We start from the raw sequence: 19,004 nt of genomic DNA, 5'->3' as shown, positions 1-19,004 counted from the left end.
ATCACTCAATCTGAAAAGAAAAAAATCTATATAACAATGTAGGGAGTATAAGTATTGTTTCGTGTGTTAGTTAGCAGTTTAGTGGATTACGTTTGGTGTGTGGTCCAGTGGAACTTGGAGGCGGGTCTAGAATGTTCGGATGTATACGAAATAATATGTAAAGTTTATTTTGTGGATATATTACACGCATGCATTAGTTTATTTAATTTTAAAGCTGAAAGACTTGTCGATTAATATTTACTTTACTAGTGAGATGCGTTCGTTTACACATCCATTTTTGCCCCACGTCATGTTCTGCCTCGTGTCACCTAAACGACTGGAGTTGATCTGTTTTGTGTGACCCGTTAGGACATCAGCTTCGGGCTGGCTGCTGCTGGAAAGTTAAGTACTGCACACTCTGTCTCTCTCTCTCTCTCGCTTTATTGTTTGTCATTTGGGAGTGTATTTGTGTTACTTGCTTAAGAACATTGCTAGATTTAACGTTAACTTACTACCATTTCCAATATTCTTGTGTGTGTGTGATATTTACCGTATCTAGTATGTAGGTTTAATGTCGTTTATTCTACTAGCACTAATAGCACATCAAGTTTTAAATATCCTAGAAATTATCTTGACCTGCAGGTGAATAGTGAAAGAATAATAGGAATGAACTGATAGTAATTACTAGTTATGACCAACACCTATACTTGGGTCACAATAACCTAGGAATAGAATCTTTTTCTTCAATACCAACAAGCTTTGGTCGCCTGATACTGCACATCACTCAGTGTTTGTTAGTTACGAACTTTTCACTCTTTGTACGATATATAAACTAAATATTGTGAAAATGTATTCAGTGTACAGGGGGAAGTTTGAACCCCTGGGGGAGAATAAAGTCAGGAGTTGGAAATGTAATCGTATAAGTCTTTTGGGTTTTTTGACACAAGATGATCTAACACTGAACAAGTTTGTGATTTTTTTTTTCACGATAAGTTTGGACGTATTTTGAAGAACTTTGACGTTTTGTAGTGTTTTTTGTGCACATGATCAAGTTTTTTTTTTTTTTTTACTTTTAGGTGAATTTAGATTTCGAATAAAAGGTTTTTTTGTGTGTGTAGAAATAAATAGAAGCCCATGCGCAGAGCCTCATCACCGGTTAATATTATGATCTTTCTACTATATAGTTCTATTAAAGTTTCTAAACAAATCCTGAGGTAAATTGTTCGAGCGAATGAGTCAAATTAACAACACATATCTCACACTATATTCAAATCACATCTTATTCGAATCTTTTAAATTTATCCTCGAGAAAGACAGTTCCCTCTCCCTAGAAGGACTGTGAGTCGTGTAACAGGTATTAGTTAAGGTGAGTAAACCATAACTCACCACGGCGTCACACATCGTCTGTCTCCGGACAATTTGCGCCAGTTTATGTCCGATTCCGGCCTCAGTGTGAGCGGGCTCTTATCTAGGTAGTAGACAGATATTGGAAGCTTAATGTGTTGTCTAATGGGGTAGACCCTGCTGCCATATGGCATCACGAAAATTGTGACCAAGTCCCAGGTTGCTGATCTGACTTTCTGCCTCATTTACACACAATTGCAGGGTCTCAATTGTTTCTCTTACTATTGACAACACAACATACTGTACATATACTGTAATGTTTTTCACTATTTATTTTTTTATCTATGGTTCTTTATTATTATTATTACAGTGTTATTATTATTATCATTAATATTTTATTATTTACTATGAATTATTATTATTATTATTATTATTAATATTATTATTATTATTATTATTATATTTTTGCCCCCCCAGGCCCTGATGTGGGTCAGTGACCTGTTCCCGGGTGGGCTAATCCCCGTAAAAAAAAAATACAAGGCACAGGGACCTAAAATGTTTACCGTGGTAGCAAACTGTCTACAAAAATTTGGATATTAGTCCTCCAGCTTATTTCGTCCCATGATTAAACCTTTTCTGAGCGGGGAAGATTAGGTTAGGTTAGGTTAGGTTAGGTTAGCAAGAGGGTGGTTTAACAAAAGTTGAAATAAGCTGTGGGCTAATCTTCAGGTGATCCGATTTTTAGATTATTTGTTCACTGTAGCCTCCGTGGTAACCGACAGGTCGTGGCTTGACAATGAGTCTGTTGACACTTGGTAGGGCCCAAACTGTTGCTGCTGAGGCTCTCGAGTCTAGACAAAGAGTTACCGCAGGTCATGGACCCCAGTACGTATCGTCAGCCCTGGCCACGGGAGCGGTCACCTCAAAGGCTGCCCTGATTTCAGTGGTTGGGTTTTCCTAGCTGGGGTCTGTGTACCATCAGGGATAAACTTTAGAGTCGTGGAGTTCATCTTCACAGTGAGCTCCTGCAGTTTTATTTGTTAACTGTCTTGAGAGTTCTATCTCCCATAACTTTTAATTGTTGATGAACTAGTGTTATTACTAACCTCGTTACCTAAGGTGTTGAAGAGCAGTGATAACATCAATAACAACTGCCTCCATCCTTTAACAGTTCAGTGGTTCCTAACTTTTTTCACATGACCCCCCCCCCCTTTTTGCATTTTACCAAACCTATCTATTTTTTTTAATAATTTAATCAACTTTTAATCAATGTAATACCTTGTCCTCGTATATATATCACATTTCAAAATCAACTTATTTTTAATTATTTCATACATGAATCTCGTGCATATGATGAAGGTTGAAATATACTTAGAAATCTGATTTTATACAATTTTATTGATAATTTCTGAATAGAGAAAAATAACATGGCATTAGTACTAGACGAGTTAGCTGCGAAGAAACTTGTAGGTAATTAGTTCTCATGGAAGAAAATATAAACACAAAAGGAAGACAAACTTATAACATCTTAACTTACAAAGCAAATCATTTCTACCAGCACTGATCCGGCGGATACAATGTGTCATGTGAAACTGTGACCTTTCCTCATAAGCCACTATGTGTGGGCTGAGCTGCACCAAGTATATTAACCTAAGAGGACCAACTCCTCTTTCACCCCCTCACAGTAAAGTTCAGAGAGGTCATAAAAACTCTTCGTCGACATCGTGTACGTTTTGTGTCGTTACAGGAACCTTCTAAGTAAGGTTAAACTCTCCTATTATTTGTTAAGTGTACACACACACACACACATACACCCCCAGTGTTTTCACTTCGTCAATCTTACCTTTTTTCACTGTCACTATGTTGAAATGCCCTGTAGTATGACTTTCTCCCTACCTAGTTATTATATATCATATTTGTATCACTTCTGTTACTTGTATATTATATGTCTGGTGTTCCAAGAGACAACAGTACTGCATAAATTGTCCCAACACAAATTCTCGGACAGGATTGTGAGTTGGTGTTCACCAGTGCGAGTAGAGGGCTGGTCGTCACAGCACCGCCACCCGCCTAAGACAGTCCATTCAGCGGAACCAGGACTTGTCTGTAAACACTTCTACATCTGGCGAGGTCACAGGTCGAAAGATTTAATGGCAGCACATGCCACCACTGTAGCTCGACGCCCCCCTTGAAGCCGACACTACCGACCTACACGCCATCACACTCACACTAAAGGTATGTCCCTCAATATTGTCAATGCCTATGGCTATGGCCTGGCACTTGACATTATTAGGGACCTGCCACACTTTGTCATAAACAGATAAATTGTACCGGGAATTTTCCCCCCACACACTCATCATTCTTTCACTTTATGTAACTTGCGTACAAAACCCATGACCCTTCAGACGTTTACGCCCTTAATGCACGAGTCATAAAGGCAAGCATGAACTCTGCATGCTTCCCAGATGGGCGTTGTAAACGCTTCTGCGCTTCGCCTTGCACGGGATGTAAGGGGGTGCCCAAAAAACTAGCCCCCTCGGGGGCAATCTAATCTGAAGCCAGCTCCGATAACACTGACTAAAGCCTTTTAAATATAACATTAGAGATCTAAGAGATGATTTACATCCTACTTAACCTAACCGAGCATGAACACAATATATTTAAAAAGTAATCAACAAATTGTACTAAATCGTGTACATTACCTCACTCGTCATCTGCTCCTCTCCCCAGCATCAAAACATGTCTAAAATACTCTTATCTACCCACAGTGGGAAGCCTCAAGGCACCACCACCAACACTTTACCTCTATATCTGGCTGGCTGCTACCTTAAAGGGAGTTTTACCTACAACGATTTACTTAAACACACGAAGGAAATGTTTGCAAACTTGAAGCTGCTAATAAGTTTAAACAATAAGCGTTAATTCCGTCTCATCTTCGCAGCTTCGGTAGTAAACTTGAGAATATTTGTTTTCAGGATCTGGGCAAACGAGAAAATAGGCCAAAGCTAATGTGCCACCAAACCATGATTCCACCTCAGTTTCAAACCTATGAGAATATTATCCTAAGAGAAAGGTATAGAGAATTACATCCTTGCCTTAATTCCTTCCATGATATTTTGTATAGGTGTGAGACGGAGGTGGTATCTTGCATCATGGGTTGGTCACCACAATAGATCTAGTCTGAAGCATCACTCACAGTATTAGACAATTGGAGGGTTGCTGACGAGTCTCAACCTTGCTGATCACTCAACCACACACCACTGTCACCTTATCTGTCAGGTGAAGCGTTGAGATAACTTATCAAAGGAATAGCTGCTATCAGCTTTATTCTGTTACTTTGGCGTTGGGTGCTATCGAATCCTAATTTTACACTGTCAAGAATTTTCCTTTGATTATGGATAGTGATGAGAAGTAATAAGATACAGATAAATGATACGTTTTGTTAAATGCGTGAAGAATTGAGTACTATATTTAAAAAAAGGTTGTCTGGATTTACTTTGGTAATTTGGATATGCTGCTCTACTGACCCTTGTTCAACTCCAGAGTTCCCTCACGAGTTATGACAGATTTTTTTTTAGATTGCCCCCGAGGGGATTAGTTTATTGGGCACCCCCTTACATCCTGTGCAAGGTGAAGCGCCGAAGCGTTTACAGCGCCCATCTGGGAAGCATGCATAGTTCATGCTTGCCTTTATGATTCATGCATTAAGGGTGTAAAAGCCTGAATGGTCATGGGTTTTGTCAGCAAGTTACATAAAGTGACAAAATAATAAATCTGTAATGAAAAATTCCCGGTACAATTTATCTGTTTATGGCAAAGCGTGGCAGGTCTCTAGTGCCAGGCCTGTCACTAGCAGGAGGGATATCTGGTCAGGGAGGGAAGAGGCTGGGGACCTGTAGGAGCAGGTCGTAGGGCAAGTGAGGATGTAGTGAGAGAGGATGTGAGAGTCGGGTTGGCCACAGTTTACAAACAGTGCGGCCAGGCTCAGGTTTGCCGATGTACTAGGCATGGCGAAGTACAGTGAGGGTGGAGGTGATATGGTGTGGTGGGACAGGTACAGTAGGGGTGGAGGGAGGCACATAGGCATTGACAACATTGAGGGACATACCTTTTAGTGTGATTGTGATGACGTGTACGTCGGTATGCCAGTGGGGTACAGGTAGCCGGGGGTGGTGTCCTCAGGTCCAATAAGTAGCCCTGGTGGAGACAGCACAGACACAGTAGCGGGCGCGGCTTGCGGTGGGTAGACAGGTTGAGGCACCACGTGTCGTAAAGATGAGGCAGGACTTCGCTCGGGGGCAGCAGGACACACCAGGGCAGACCCGGTAGATGCTACGCCAGTAGTGATGGCCGACGAAGGTGGAGTAGGTCGTGAGCAGGGGGACTCGCAGGGGAACTACCAGCATGTGTCAAACCAGAAGAGAGGAGTGACTGGGTGGCAACAGAAGGCAAGAGTAGGGCTTAGATGGTGGTACAGAGTGTAATGAAGAGTTTTTCAATGTGGTTGGTAAATTCTTGGAAGAGGGACATGATCTGTGTCGTGTCACTGGAGGGTTATGTTCAAATAAAAAACCTTGACTAACGTGACCCCAGAACATATGAGGTCATCCTCCTAGTGAGTGAGAGGTGTTGCAGCTTAAATATAACAGTTGTCATTAGCTAAATAAACATCACATCATAGGACGTTTGTAGTGGGCGTGAACAGGTGAAAGATTCTTAACAAGATTCTTAATTAATCGTTTGGCCTCGTTGTCGTCATCTAAAGTGTCCGCTATCATCTCTAGATGACCTATGAACAAAACCAACTGCGTCGTGCTTTGTTTAGTCACTTGGTCTATGTGTCTGCCCTTTTGTTCCAAGCAAGTTGTCTCTCTCTTCAAATTCCTCAGCTCCTCTTCGTACGCGGCCTGGCGGGCGTTCATCTTTCGTGAGGCTCTCCTAGCGACCTTGTTCACATTCTTCAACCTTTCGTTCTTTGCCGTCTTTTCTTCCCTTTGCCTGTGGAAGAAATCATGTCATTATGTAGAGTGGCACACCTCACACCTTCATCTTCTAGAGCACTAGTTCAGGCAACACAACCTCCATGTGACTAAAAGAGAACCGTGAGGAGGAACTTATTGTACCGCGTTATCACATTACACCTAACATGTGATATCTTTCGTCCTTTTAGCATTCTACAAATATCTTTATTTAGGAAGTGACCTCAAAGCAGTGATGTAGAGAAGAACAACTGCAGCTTCATAATCGGTGCCTTTACTACCAAGGATTTCGTTAAGTTCAAGGACAATAAATAATTAACAACAGAAGCTGTACAGGTGCCAGTCAGTGTACAAAATCTCACTAAATAATGTTCACGATGGAAAATTCCAACATCAAAATATAAAGAGTACAAAAAATTCAACATTTGAATATTTTCCAGTCGTCATCATTCTCAAAACTAATAAATACATTTCCAGCGTTTAGTGATCATGAATCTGAGGTTAGCCACGTCCGTCCGTCCGACCGTCCAGCAGACCACTTTAACATATTATGAAGGTTTCATTGTTACTGTACTGTAATCGCCAATTAAGACGACTATGGGCTTGCAGGATAGTGAGACTCATTACTATGGACTCGAATAACATAATTCGGTCATAATCTGTCAAAACAAAGTACATATCAATGAATCAATTCCTTAACACATGATATAAAAATCTTAACATAATTATTGTAGACACAGTAATCATAGCAGAACACAGTAACAGAACCACATCTATCTATTCCTCAATTCTAGAATCAATAATGTTGTGTTGACTTATATTAAAGAATGTGTAATTATAAGATAAGTAATTCTCATATATATAAATTATTTAATACATTACAATCATCTTACGTGTTACGAGTCTAATGCCAGCAGAGGTTCTTAGCAGTTCACAGTATGTCTGTAAGAGGTAGTCTGACCGGGTAGTCTCAGTGTACCCCCTGCGTGGAGGGCCCCTCGCGATCTGCAGAATTACGCATTCAGCAAATACCAGGGTAGCTCAGGGTAAACGCCCTGATAGCTCGCTTCACTCCCGTCTCTTATATCTTCACTACCCCATAACTTAAGATTTCCCGTGGGTTGTAACATTCCCCCTGTTGATCGTGCGTGCTCAAGAAAACAATACAAGAGATCCTGGTGTACTACAAAATGGGCAGAATGTGTCTGTGCTGAAGCCAAAAGAACTGGTCGAACAGGCTCACCTTCCTGTCAAGCAAAAAACAAAATAAAATCAGCAATTCCATGTCTATACACCAGCATCAGGTGTGTTCGCTGTAAGTGAGGCTCCTTCCGGATAACCGAATTTTACAATAGGACGCACTACCACATTACGCGCAGTCTTCACCTTAACACAACATACAAGCCCATCATCATCAGGCCTCGTTTCAACAACCCTTTCCAAAGGCCATTAGTTCCTATGGGTATATTCTCCGGCTACGATGACCATGTCATTATTGAAAGTTGTGCTGGGGTTTGAGCTGTTTTTGTCGACTGCATAACAAAGGCAAGTATTCCTTCAATCAGCGTTTCCAGAGCTGGTCTGCTAAGAACTGGGCGTGCTTTGACCCTTTTCTATATGATGCCCCAATCTGCAGACCACCTAATGGGAGGCCATGTTTTGACCCCAACCGCAGGAGGTGAGTGGGTGCAAGTGCCTCCAGATTATTGACATCTTCTGATACAGGAGTAATAGGCCTCTCGTTCACCACTACTTCAACTTCACAAAAAAAAACGTCTGAAGGCACTCGTCGTCCAACACTTGTGATTCCACGATCGCTCGAAGAACCTTCCTTACCGTCCGTATCTGGCGTTCCCTCACGCAGCCCATGTGTGACGCGGTGGGGGATTGAACACCCAGTCTATCTGTTTCCTCAAGAAAGTATTTTGAAGATTCTCATCATACGCCCAACTTCGTGCTGCTGATCTTAGTTCCTTATCGGCACCGACCATATCCGTCCCATTATCCGATCGTAAGCGTTCCAGAGTACCTCGGCGGGCTGAGAATCTTTCAATGGCATTAAGGAAGGCGTCAGCGTCGAGCAATGCAAGGACCTCAAGATGTACGGCCCGGGTGGTCCTTGCTTAACGTTGAAAGGTCCAAAGCAGTCTGTCCCTTTATAAGCAAACGGAGGTTTAGGTGGAGTAACACGATCTGCCGGTATAATTCAGCTTGGCGTTGCTGTGTGGGCTTCCAGTTATTTCGGAGGCACACCACGCAGAGCCGGGTGATATTGTTTAGTAGCCTGCGACCTCTGGGAATCCAAAAAGTCTGTCTCAAACACGCCAGTGTGTGTTCCCTTCCCGAATGTCCAGCCTGGTTCTCAAGTACATCTCCTACTATAATTTCAGTGACGTGATGCTTATAAGGAAGCAAGATGGCATACTGACTCTCAAGGCTAATAGGTGCATTCTTCATTCGCCCACCTACTCTGATTAGTCCACCTTCGCTCAAACATGGCTCCAATTTGTAAATCCCACCTTGTTTACTCAGTCCACTCCCAGTAACCACATTTACTCATTTTATGTAGTCACAGAGAAAACGTACGTATACTAAAAATCACACACACACACACACTTGCTCCCACAACACCACCCCCCCCCCCTTTCCTTGTCTGGCAACTAAAATTTATTCGAAAATTTGGTGATGAATAAGAGAAAATTTAAACACTTACTAAATGAGATAATATTAACCACCTTGCAAATAAGAGAAAAACAGCTGATGAGCGAACGACGTGATTAGGTTATATCTGTTCAGCCATACGACATACACCTGCAAACTATAATTATGCACAGGTTACTTAGTCCACCAAGGATTTACAAGTCTTTTCTCCCCTGGTGTTTAAGTGGTCAAACATCGCTGTAACCTCGTTCGTCCAACAGCTACTCCCTCAAATCTCTCTAAATCTTACCTTGTCTTTCTGTCGCGAAACTTCTTGGCCGATTGCTTGTTTTGTAATCTTCTCCTCTTGACAGCCTCGTTCTCTGGGTTGTCCGGGTTGTTGTCCGAAGATGCAAGAACCTCATTCGGGCAAGCAGATTCGTCATCAGAGTCAGAAGACCCACAGTCACTGAATCGCTCGTTCTCTGGATAAACAATAGGAAACCTTAATGGCGTGATAGACTGAGGTGACGATTGAATTTGAGTTAATAATTAAGAAGCAATCAAACACATTGAGAGAGAAAGTGGGTTCAGTAGGCAGGGCGGGTAACATAGAGTACTCACTACTCAGCCCATATTACTGCACTTCACCATCTTCCTCGTCCCCATCTATCACAACTTCACAAGCCAACGACCCGTAGGACAGGAGGCGAATCCACCTCACCTTAACAAACATGTAACTCATTGATGAATAACGGTATATTTTAACACGCCACATAGTTAGCCATGTTAAATTGCAAGTTATAATAATACTCTAAACTTTGATTCAGCTGAGCGCCTCTGATAGTCCACCCGTCGTCTCTGTCCACACGTAAAACTTGCCCCTTCCACTCCTCGGTTGGGTCAGTATGGTGATAGTTCCACGAAGATGGCTCTAAAAGGCCTGACAGTAACTGAGAATGCATTTATCTATGTCCTTTAAATTACGCTGTACGCTTACCAGATTGCTAGTGTTCACCTCGGACTCGTATAAAGCAGTACTAAAACCGGATTGGGATTGGCAAAAGCAGTGAATACATTAAAGTGTTGCAAAAGCAATACCGTGGCCGTAAGGTGGGTAAAACTGCTCGTAATTAAATGTATCAGTCCACACGTTTAGTCCCTCTCATTCTGCCATTCTTCCTCCCAAGACAGTAGAGGGGGCTAGTTTATTGGGCACCCCCTTACATCCTGAGCAAAGTGAAGCGCAGAAACGTTTACAGGGCCCATCCGGGAAGCATGCTAAGTTCATGCTTGCCTTTATGACTCAGGTATTAAGGGCGTAAAAGCCTGAAGGGTCATAGGTTTTGTCAGCAAGTTACATAACAGAATGATGAGTGTGTGGGGGGAAAGTTCCCGGTACATTTCATCTGTTTATGGCAAAGCGTGGCAGGTCCCTAATAATGTCAAGTGCCAGGCCAGTCACTTGGAGGAGGGATATCTGGTCAGGGAGGGAAGAGGCTAGGGACCTGTAGGAGGAGGTCATAGGGCAAGTGAGGATGTAGTGAGAGAGGGTGTGAGAGTCGGGTTGGTCACAAAGTTTACAAGCAGTGCGGCCAGGCTCAGGGTTGCCAATGTACTCCCATAGGTACCTGTACCCTAGGCGCAGTCTCATGTACATAATCTGTTGAGATTGAGTCAGGGATTGATACTCTTTGTAGTGGCGGTTGTCGTCACCGGTTACAGCGTCATAGTGGCGTAGTGTGACGCTACCCTGTTGTTTCAGGTGTGTCCAATTTCCGTCGAATGCTTCTCGTTGTGTGGCGTGTATGAGAGATTTGAGATGATTCAGGGAGAGGGCGAGGGTGGCTTCAATATCTTCTTCTTGTGTCGCTTCTTTGGCAAGTCGATCAACAGTGTCACAGGCAGTTATTCCTATGTGTGACGGGATCCAAATAAACATGACACGGATGTCATCAGTGTGTTCTAGCCCGGCGACGGCGGCTAGGGTGTGTTGGGCGGCAGGGGAGGAGGGGGGGGAGGGTGATTTGAGCCTCGCTAGGGCAGAAGTGCTGTCACTGATTATAAGAAAGTTCCGCCGTTCAGTGCGGGCATAGGACGCCCCCTCATGAATGCCCGCGAGGATGGCTATGCTTTCAGTGTCAGTGGAGGAGGCCCAGTCGTGGACCCTGATTTTCCTGCCGGCCTGGCGCTCAGGAATCCACACAGCTGACCAAGACAGTAGTAGAGTCGCATTCAAAGCCGTGTACGAACGACCTAAACTAGTCTCTTTGTTTACCAATAAATGGCACTAACGTCTGTATGTACACTTTTTACCAATTCTTTATTTTGGGAGAGGCAGTTTTTGTTAATTACACATCAATTTCTTTTTTATTTATCGTTTGCACAATCTTACAGCTACGTATCTTAGTGTAAACTTATCAGCTGGTCCAACAGTTGCGTAATTGTGGGATTCCCCGGGTGGACGGCTGCTGTACTATTCCCACCAGACACCGCCGTTGACATAATTAATTACTGATTTGTTAAAAAAAGCTTTCGGCAATAATTTTTTTTATTATTATTAATAGAGGAATATAATTATATAACTCCACCCTTCAGTAGAACACGAGTGTAAAGGAAGAAACAACACAGTTGCACAGAATAACGACGCAGCTCGGTGTCAAAACGTATCGGGTTATCCACGTCTGCATACGTGCCGTGCACCCAAGGTCAATGTAGACCTGGTTATAAAATTAATGGTTAATTGTTGCTCAAGAACGTTTCACCACCACAACAATTGAGTTGTTTTATGGATGAATCTGTTAACAGTAGTTGGCATGATAAGAACAACACGGAAAGTTTGGATCTGATGAAACCAACCCTGAAGACAAACTAACTTTATACAGTCCTTTTTACTTCACTGCGTTCATATGAAAGCGTTGAAAAGCTAGAAAATATAAATAAATCACATAAGATGAGATGATGTTTGAGTAAGTTATTAGCCTAAGTAAATAAATAAAAAGATTCATATCAATTTCTGACTCCTGAATACTATTGCTGAAAGACAAGAGAAACGATTACCAGTAACCTCTATCCCTTGTTGAGTGTGTGTGGGTGTGTCCTGCTCAGGTCTGGACTTAGCACTCGCAGGCTACGTGTGATGTGACGCGTCTCAGTGCCATTTACCTTAAGATTTATTCATTAAATAAACCTAATATCATGTTGCCACCATGGGTAGTGTAGTATACTGTAGAGATGTAAACTGCCCTGTAGCCCCAAGCGATTTGATAGATTCTGTAGATACAGTTCTCTTATCTTGCTTTGTCTGTACCTCCTTTATTCTCTATGCTTTTGGGTTAAGTGTGCAGGGGAATCGAACACTCTATGTATAAAAAAAATAGGACTCTTGTGGGAATATGTTACACAGGGTTACAAGGAGAACAGGACGATTATGCTATTCACCATCCGCTGTTCAAGTCCCTTCCGAACCGTCAATCCGTAGCTTAAGTAATCCACACTCGGAAGTGACGTGTGCTGAGACTACGACGCCCTAGTTAGATGACATGATTTTTTGGGGTATGTGATTACGCCTGGTTGTCATTAGCAGTTGGAAGGAAGTCAAATCCTGACCTTACAGTAAGACACACCGTTATATACATACATATTAGTTAATACTCACTCATTTGTATAAGCTATAATATCGAGTGAACTTAGGTGTCACGTGGTGTAAAAACTCCACTTTAATTGAAATATGACAAAAGCATCGACTCGAACAACCAAGACTATGTAGGTGTTGTTCCTTATCTGTTTCATCTGGTACTTGAAAGTGTCGTCCTCAAGTCCCACATTTTACGAGTCAAGATCGGCTTCATAAACTAATTCAGAGGCCAAAATCGAGTAGGCTTGTATCATACTTAAATATCATCGTGTCTGGTATTACCCATAATCTTAACATACTAAAATATCATCTTTATTATTAACCATAACGTAAGAGCTGAAGGAAATGAGAAATGTGAAAGCACTGTCTACCTCACTCCCTGATATACCACTAACTCAAGATCTCTCTCTCTCTAGCTGCTTAACTCATCTTTTCTCTTCTGTGTCCTGTCATTCTAATAATATACACTGGAACTCTGAACTATGCATATCTGAATGTTTTGAGGGTAATTATACAAGCTCTGGGAATCTCTAAGATAGGAAATATAGTCACTAGATTATTAACTTTATGATTATTGGGATCTGGACAAAATACCCAAGGACTAAGGCCCCCTAGGACAATCCTACCCCAGTTAAAGTGCAAAGTAGGTTGTATTAGGTTAGGTTAGGTATTGCAGTCTCATGATATTTGTCCTAAGGAGCTTTTGTCCTTTTTTTCTGGGGAGCTTTTGTCCCAGGGGCCTTTGTCCTTGGGAGCTTTAGTCCGGGGGGTGGGGCTTTTGTCCTTGGGGGGGCCTTTAAAAGTCCTACATTCATGATTATTGTACAGGGAAAAAATCTTTGTTAAGTATTAGAAAGATTTATACAGTACGACCAAATGGTATGACGAGATTACAACAGATAATCATTATTCTGTACGTGAGAGAGAGAGAGAGAGAGAGAGAGAGAGAGAGAGAGAGAGAGAGAGAGGTGGTGTGAGTTGGAGATACGGAAAAGTTTTCTCGACGCCGCCTACTGGCTGTACTCTTGTGACTATATGAACTACCGTCAACAATGGACCTTACGATAAACATGAACATATAACTGATTACAGGAGGATGGTGTGACGTCATATTAAGAAATACGAGGAAATAAGCTAATTAAGTCATTCGTATCACCTGAAGATTAGTTTCTCTCCCCCCTTATTACACCTGTTGATCTAACCACCCTAACGCTACCTGAGGAGCAGGTTAGGTTAGGTTAGCGTGGTTAATCTTTAAGTGACCCTAATATCCCTCTCTCACAACAAGCAGTGTTAGTCTCATCTAAATTACTTTGAAGGAGGAATTTAACACTGTATTGTTGCGTAGTTATCAAACCAGTTTTTGTCGTGTATCTTGCATTCACTTACGTTTATCTGTAATGATTATATATAAAACCATATAAAATTATATCAAGAATATTCAGTTGACGTTATTTATTAAAAAAAAAAACATCTTTAGCAACCCGTCCTTCGAGACGCCAAAACGTTTTGCACCAGTGAGCCAGCCAATGAGCCAGCTACACTCATTGCCACGCCGCTTATTTTTACTTAACTCTAGGTATCTGATACTGATTCACCTGAACGTAACTGTATTATTAAGCAAATGACCAACAGTATTCATTCTTGCACGTAATAAATAAATGTACAGAATTACTTGGTTTTCCGTTGGTCACTCATTATCAGAACCTATCGTACCAGTTAGCCTTGAGCACAGCCACATTGCCATAAATGGTCCACTCGTTCGTCGGTATTGTTAAATATTTTGATCACATGATTAGCGAGGTGTTTTTCTAGGCCCTTCTTCTCTTTGCTTCGCTAAATTCATTAATAGACTCCTCAAGCACTTTATACCCCTGTGTGTACTGTGCTACTTACGATATACCTCGATATCGTGTACAGTGACAAGTTGCATTGCGGTGTGTTGTTTAGTGACACACCCCCTCCCAGGAGTGGTGGCTGCACAACTTCCTATTTGGATGCTTGACACATTTTCTCTGGTGTCCTTAATGTTATGTGTCTGTGCTGACATCTCTATTTCTACGGTTCTGAACTAATACACTTTAACTGTCACTGATCACAGAAGTTACATGATAATATTCACTGAGTAAAACCGCACTCTCTATTGGAACCCTACACAAGTGACAAGAGAGGTTCCCTTTGTGCCACTACACGGGTGCGCTAAATCAGCTTGTGTGTGTGTGTGCGTGTGTGTGTGTGTCAAGAGAAAGAGATCATAACAAGTGTGTGATGATCTCGACCCAAATGATGCGTAATAGTATAATAAAGTTCCGTAGCTGTCCAACCCACAACTGAACTTTCTTTTACTTTATGAATTCTATTGATAAATCACACTGGGAAAGGGAAACACTGGAGCACCTTAGCTTACGTCTTCATTCGAGACAACTTCAGAGGCAACTAAATTCACGGGGACTGAGAGAAGCTTATATACAATAGGTGACCTAATATAACATGGGGTCAGGTCAATATCATGGGACCCACTAATCCACACACCTCCACCACCGCAAATGAAAGAAAAACTTATAAAAAGTGGGTGACATAGCAACAGGTCAGGTCAGGTCAAATACATGAGACACACTAATCATCTACCCTACAAAGCATTTTAACCTTTGGCCACTGACAAATAAATCTATGTTGTATATTATCAGTTTTGTACTGACCAATGCTAAGGTTATAAAATTCCTTTCCCTAATTAGATTTGCCTCAACCAGAAGCCATTCTGGGACACATGTTGATTTAAACACATTTATACTGTTTTCCGAATCTATGGGATGATTATTGTTCCTTATATGAATGAACAGTGCACTGCTTTCAGATGCTGTTCTAATATTATACATGTGTTGCTTTATTCTAAGTTGCAATGCTTTCCCAGTCTGACCTACATAATTTCCATTAAATTTACATTCAAGGTTGTTCTATTACCTTCAGCGCTCACCTGCCCGGTATTGTAAGAAAATTATCTCCCACGTCACTTCACAACCAAAGATTTTATGAGACAGACAATGAAGGCATCAAAGACCTTGAATACATCAAAATATTTTCCAACTGCACATGTAATCACTACCTTAGTATTCCCAGCCGCTGAAAAAAAATTATTTGTTTATATTTAGAAAATAATATAAGTTCAATGTTCATAGATTTAAAAACGGTTTAGATTGATAGTCAAGTTTTCATAATTAATCAAATGACAGAAAGGGTCGAACATTTTACACAAGTTCGTCTAGGTTAATATCGAGGGTGATTATTGTTGACAGTCTCACGCTGGTGTTAGATTTTGTTTTAAGAACATAAGGACATAAGAAAATAAGGAGTCTGCAATAGGCCGGTTGGCCTGTGCATGGCAGCTCCTGTCGAGAGTTACTACCACTCTCTATCATCCATGAATCTATCCAGCCTCCCTTTGAAACTTTCCAGCGTTCCAGTACTTACTACAAAGTTGCTAAGCTTGTTCCACTCGTCACCACCCTATTTGTGAACCAGTTTCTTCCTATCTCCCTCCTAAACCTAAACTTATCCAACTTGAATCCGTTGTTCCGAGTCCTATCCTGCTCGGATATTATAAGAACTTTATCTATATCACCTTTATTGATTCCTTTCACCCACTTGAATACTTCTATCATATCTCCCCGCACTCTTCGTCTTTCTAGGGAATGCAAGTTTAGTTTCTTTAACCTATCCTGATATGGAAGGTTTCTAAGTCCCGGAATCATTTTCGTCATTCTTCGCTGCACCGACTCTAGTGAATTGATGGAGCTGCTTCGTGTAAACACTGAAGAAGCCGTAATATTGATAATGATAAAGACAAACGATAGAATGATAATGATGACATAACAAAAACCAACAAACAAAAACTGATAATCGTCTTTTTTTTTTTTATCTTAAATTTTAAAATTATTCATCGATTTTTTTTACAGTTTTTAATAGGAGATTTTGTATGTTTGAACGAAAGTAAAAGACACTTACTGTTTATTTTATCCCACAAAGAAATACACTGAAATGAAATACAAAAGTTGTCTAACGTTATCCTTATCTCCCTCATTATCTACCCATATCACACCTTTGTCTCCTATATCTCTTCTTCCTCTGTCCTCAGTTGACATATCCGCCATCTCTTCTCAGTCTTTATTTGACACACCTCAGCCCCCCATCCTGCTCTCTCTCTCTCTCTCTCTCTCTCTCTCTCTCTCTCTCAAGGACATCCCCATCATCCCTGTTTAATTCTTGTTGTCCCTTGTACCAACTCATGACATCAAGAGTGACTTCATAACTGTCTCATGTACCTGAACTTTTATTTTCAGAGTTATCATCTTGTAACCTAACCTAATCTAACAGGTTGTCACTCTTCTCCAATCTTCACTCTAATATGACTGCCAATAGCAACCATCTCTCACTTATATTGGTGTCTGTCTTGCTATAGTTTAATCTATCTAAGTATATCATATTCCTCTACCGATATAACCAGGTTGCCAAGTCATAAGGCAACGTTGATAATATTTTTTCCCAAAGTGGTGGATAATATTTTGTTCTTTTCTTTTTGCCTTGAAGCGTCAAATTTAGGGTGAGGGATCATACATGGTAGTTAGTTTTATATTTCACGTCTTAAATCAGTTTCTTGACTAGGACAAATAATATATGACTTAAGTGGAGATTTGGTTGAGTTGTAGCTAATCCTGTCACTAGGTGGTACCGCGTGTTCAGCTTAACTCCTTTGCAACGTGGACGCTATTTTTAATACTTGGTTAACGTCAGATGATTTTATTTAGCTCAGAGGATCCCTGTACACAAGGGGTTAGTAGACGATGGTGCTACTTGTGACGGTACTGTAACGTGTGACGATGCTGTAACTTGTGACGATGATGCTACTTGTGACGATGGTGTAACTTCTGACGGTACTGTGACTTGTGACGATTATACTACTTGTGACGGTGGTGTAACTTGTGACGGTACTGTGACTTGTGACGATTATGCTACTTGTGACGATGGTGTAACTTGTGACGATGGTGTAACTTGTGACTTTACGGCATTAATCGTGGACACGAGATGAATGAGGAAAAGTTTAGCTTATCATTTCGTCACCTACCACTGTCGGTTGGGTCTGACGATTACACCATGAGTGGGCGGGAAGTACCCGAGTTTCAAAAGAATACAAGGTCTGCTCACCACTAGAAGAGAATGAGACGTGTGTTGATTCTGGATACCCTGTAGGAGCTGAGTGTTCCTACAACTAACCGGCATAATTCCTGTATAGAATCGAGTATAAAACATGGTTAGCACGACACACAACGTACCAGAACTACTGACAAGGTGGTTTACTTAACACTATCCAAAGAGTGGTTGAAGGAGACATATAGTTTTTATTTCAACATGGTTTTACCTTTATACGAGAACCTATAATATACTCACATAAATCAATATTAATAATGTTCACATGTGTGTGTGTGCTGGGATTCCCGGCACACACAAGTGAAAATTGTTTACAGGGGTTTTGGCTGTTGTGACATCCAGATATAAAAAACAAAGTATTTAAAATTATTATTTTTTGGATTCATGATCATCATAACAGAGAAGTTTCCACCTTTCTACTTGGTGTTGTTGACTTTAAGTAATGTTGGAGTCAACACCCCTCCCTAAGTATCCAAAGACTGTCAAGTCTGCATATTGAATATTTCCAGTTAAAGGGGTACAGCTTGTCTGCCAGTGAAATATTCGTCTTACTACTGTAAGAGACGACCTTAGATGCCCAGCTGAACGATCTCTATGAAGACCACTCTCTCTTTCGATCAGTCAAGAGGACTTTTTGATATTAATAAAGATGGTTGTACAGTCCATCAACAGTCACAGTCCCTTCTCTGATGTCATGTATTTCACACCGAAGCTTATCTTCGATTTCCCAGAAGAGTTTGTGTAAGATCATTTTCTCTGAAGAAGAACGAATTTTATTAAAGTTGAACTTAATGATAGTTACTGTGGTTGTCCTCCACAAACGGTTGAAAGTTTTCCCGCCTCGTAAGAGGTTGAAGACCTGTTAAATGAGCAGCCATCAACTGTAGTGAGAACATTAAGGATGCCACATGTCATTCCATCAACACGATTTGTGATTCCCATCAAGTGACTCCATCGTCAGTTTCTTGTTTGTTTAATGTCGAGGTTGTCGTCAGGGTCTGGTCAGGATGCTGGGCGTGACGACATGTACTTCCACGGAGTGTGGGACAAAAACAACATAGGACAAAATTAATAATAATAAGATTTTTTTAAATCACTATTGTTATTCTTCATTATTTACAGTTGATGAACCCATTTTGCACTTTAATCGGGAGGCTTTTGTCCTAGTTTGCACTTTAACTGAGGGGAGTTTTGTCCAGGGGATTTTGTCCTAGGGGACTTTT

General features: G+C 41.2%; 1 protein-coding gene across 1 annotated transcript; it reads right to left on the bottom strand.

Moving 5' to 3' along the window:
* Positions 1-5,191: 5,191 nt before the first annotated feature.
* LOC121858784 lies at positions 5,192-14,925 on the bottom strand. The gene is made up of 3 exons (XM_042355419.1): positions 14,476-14,925; positions 9,253-9,427; positions 5,192-6,321 (listed from the first exon to the last, which is right to left on the bottom strand). The coding sequence occupies exons 1-3, from the start codon at positions 14,627-14,629 to the stop codon at positions 5,994-5,996; spliced, it is 657 nt and encodes a 218-aa protein (XP_042211353.1). The 5' UTR covers positions 14,630-14,925; the 3' UTR covers positions 5,192-5,993.
* Between the last annotated feature and the right edge of the window lie 4,079 nt (positions 14,926-19,004).

The sequence above is a fragment of the Homarus americanus genome, unplaced genomic scaffold, assembly GCF_018991925.1.
Source record: "Homarus americanus isolate GMGI-L3 unplaced genomic scaffold, GMGI_Hamer_2.0 scaffold22369, whole genome shotgun sequence".
NCBI lineage: Eukaryota > Metazoa > Arthropoda > Malacostraca > Decapoda > Nephropidae > Homarus > Homarus americanus.
The sequence above is the reverse complement of the archived record's forward strand: the minus strand, read 5'-3'. Positions and strand labels throughout refer to the sequence as shown.

Excerpts from the sequence above, each read along its gene's own strand:
- LOC121858784 (XM_042355419.1), bottom strand. The coding sequence starts at position 14,629 with ATGTCAGCACAGACACATAACATTAAGGACACCAGAGAAAATGTGTCA. Across the intron at positions 9,428-14,475 it reads ACACGATATCGAGGTATATC|AGAACGAGCGATTCAGTGAC; the intron begins GTAAGTAGCACA and ends TTGTTTATCCAG. Across the intron at positions 6,322-9,252 it reads TTTCGCGACAGAAAGACAAG|GCAAAGGGAAGAAAAGACGG; the intron begins GTAAGATTTAGA and ends TTTCTTCCACAG.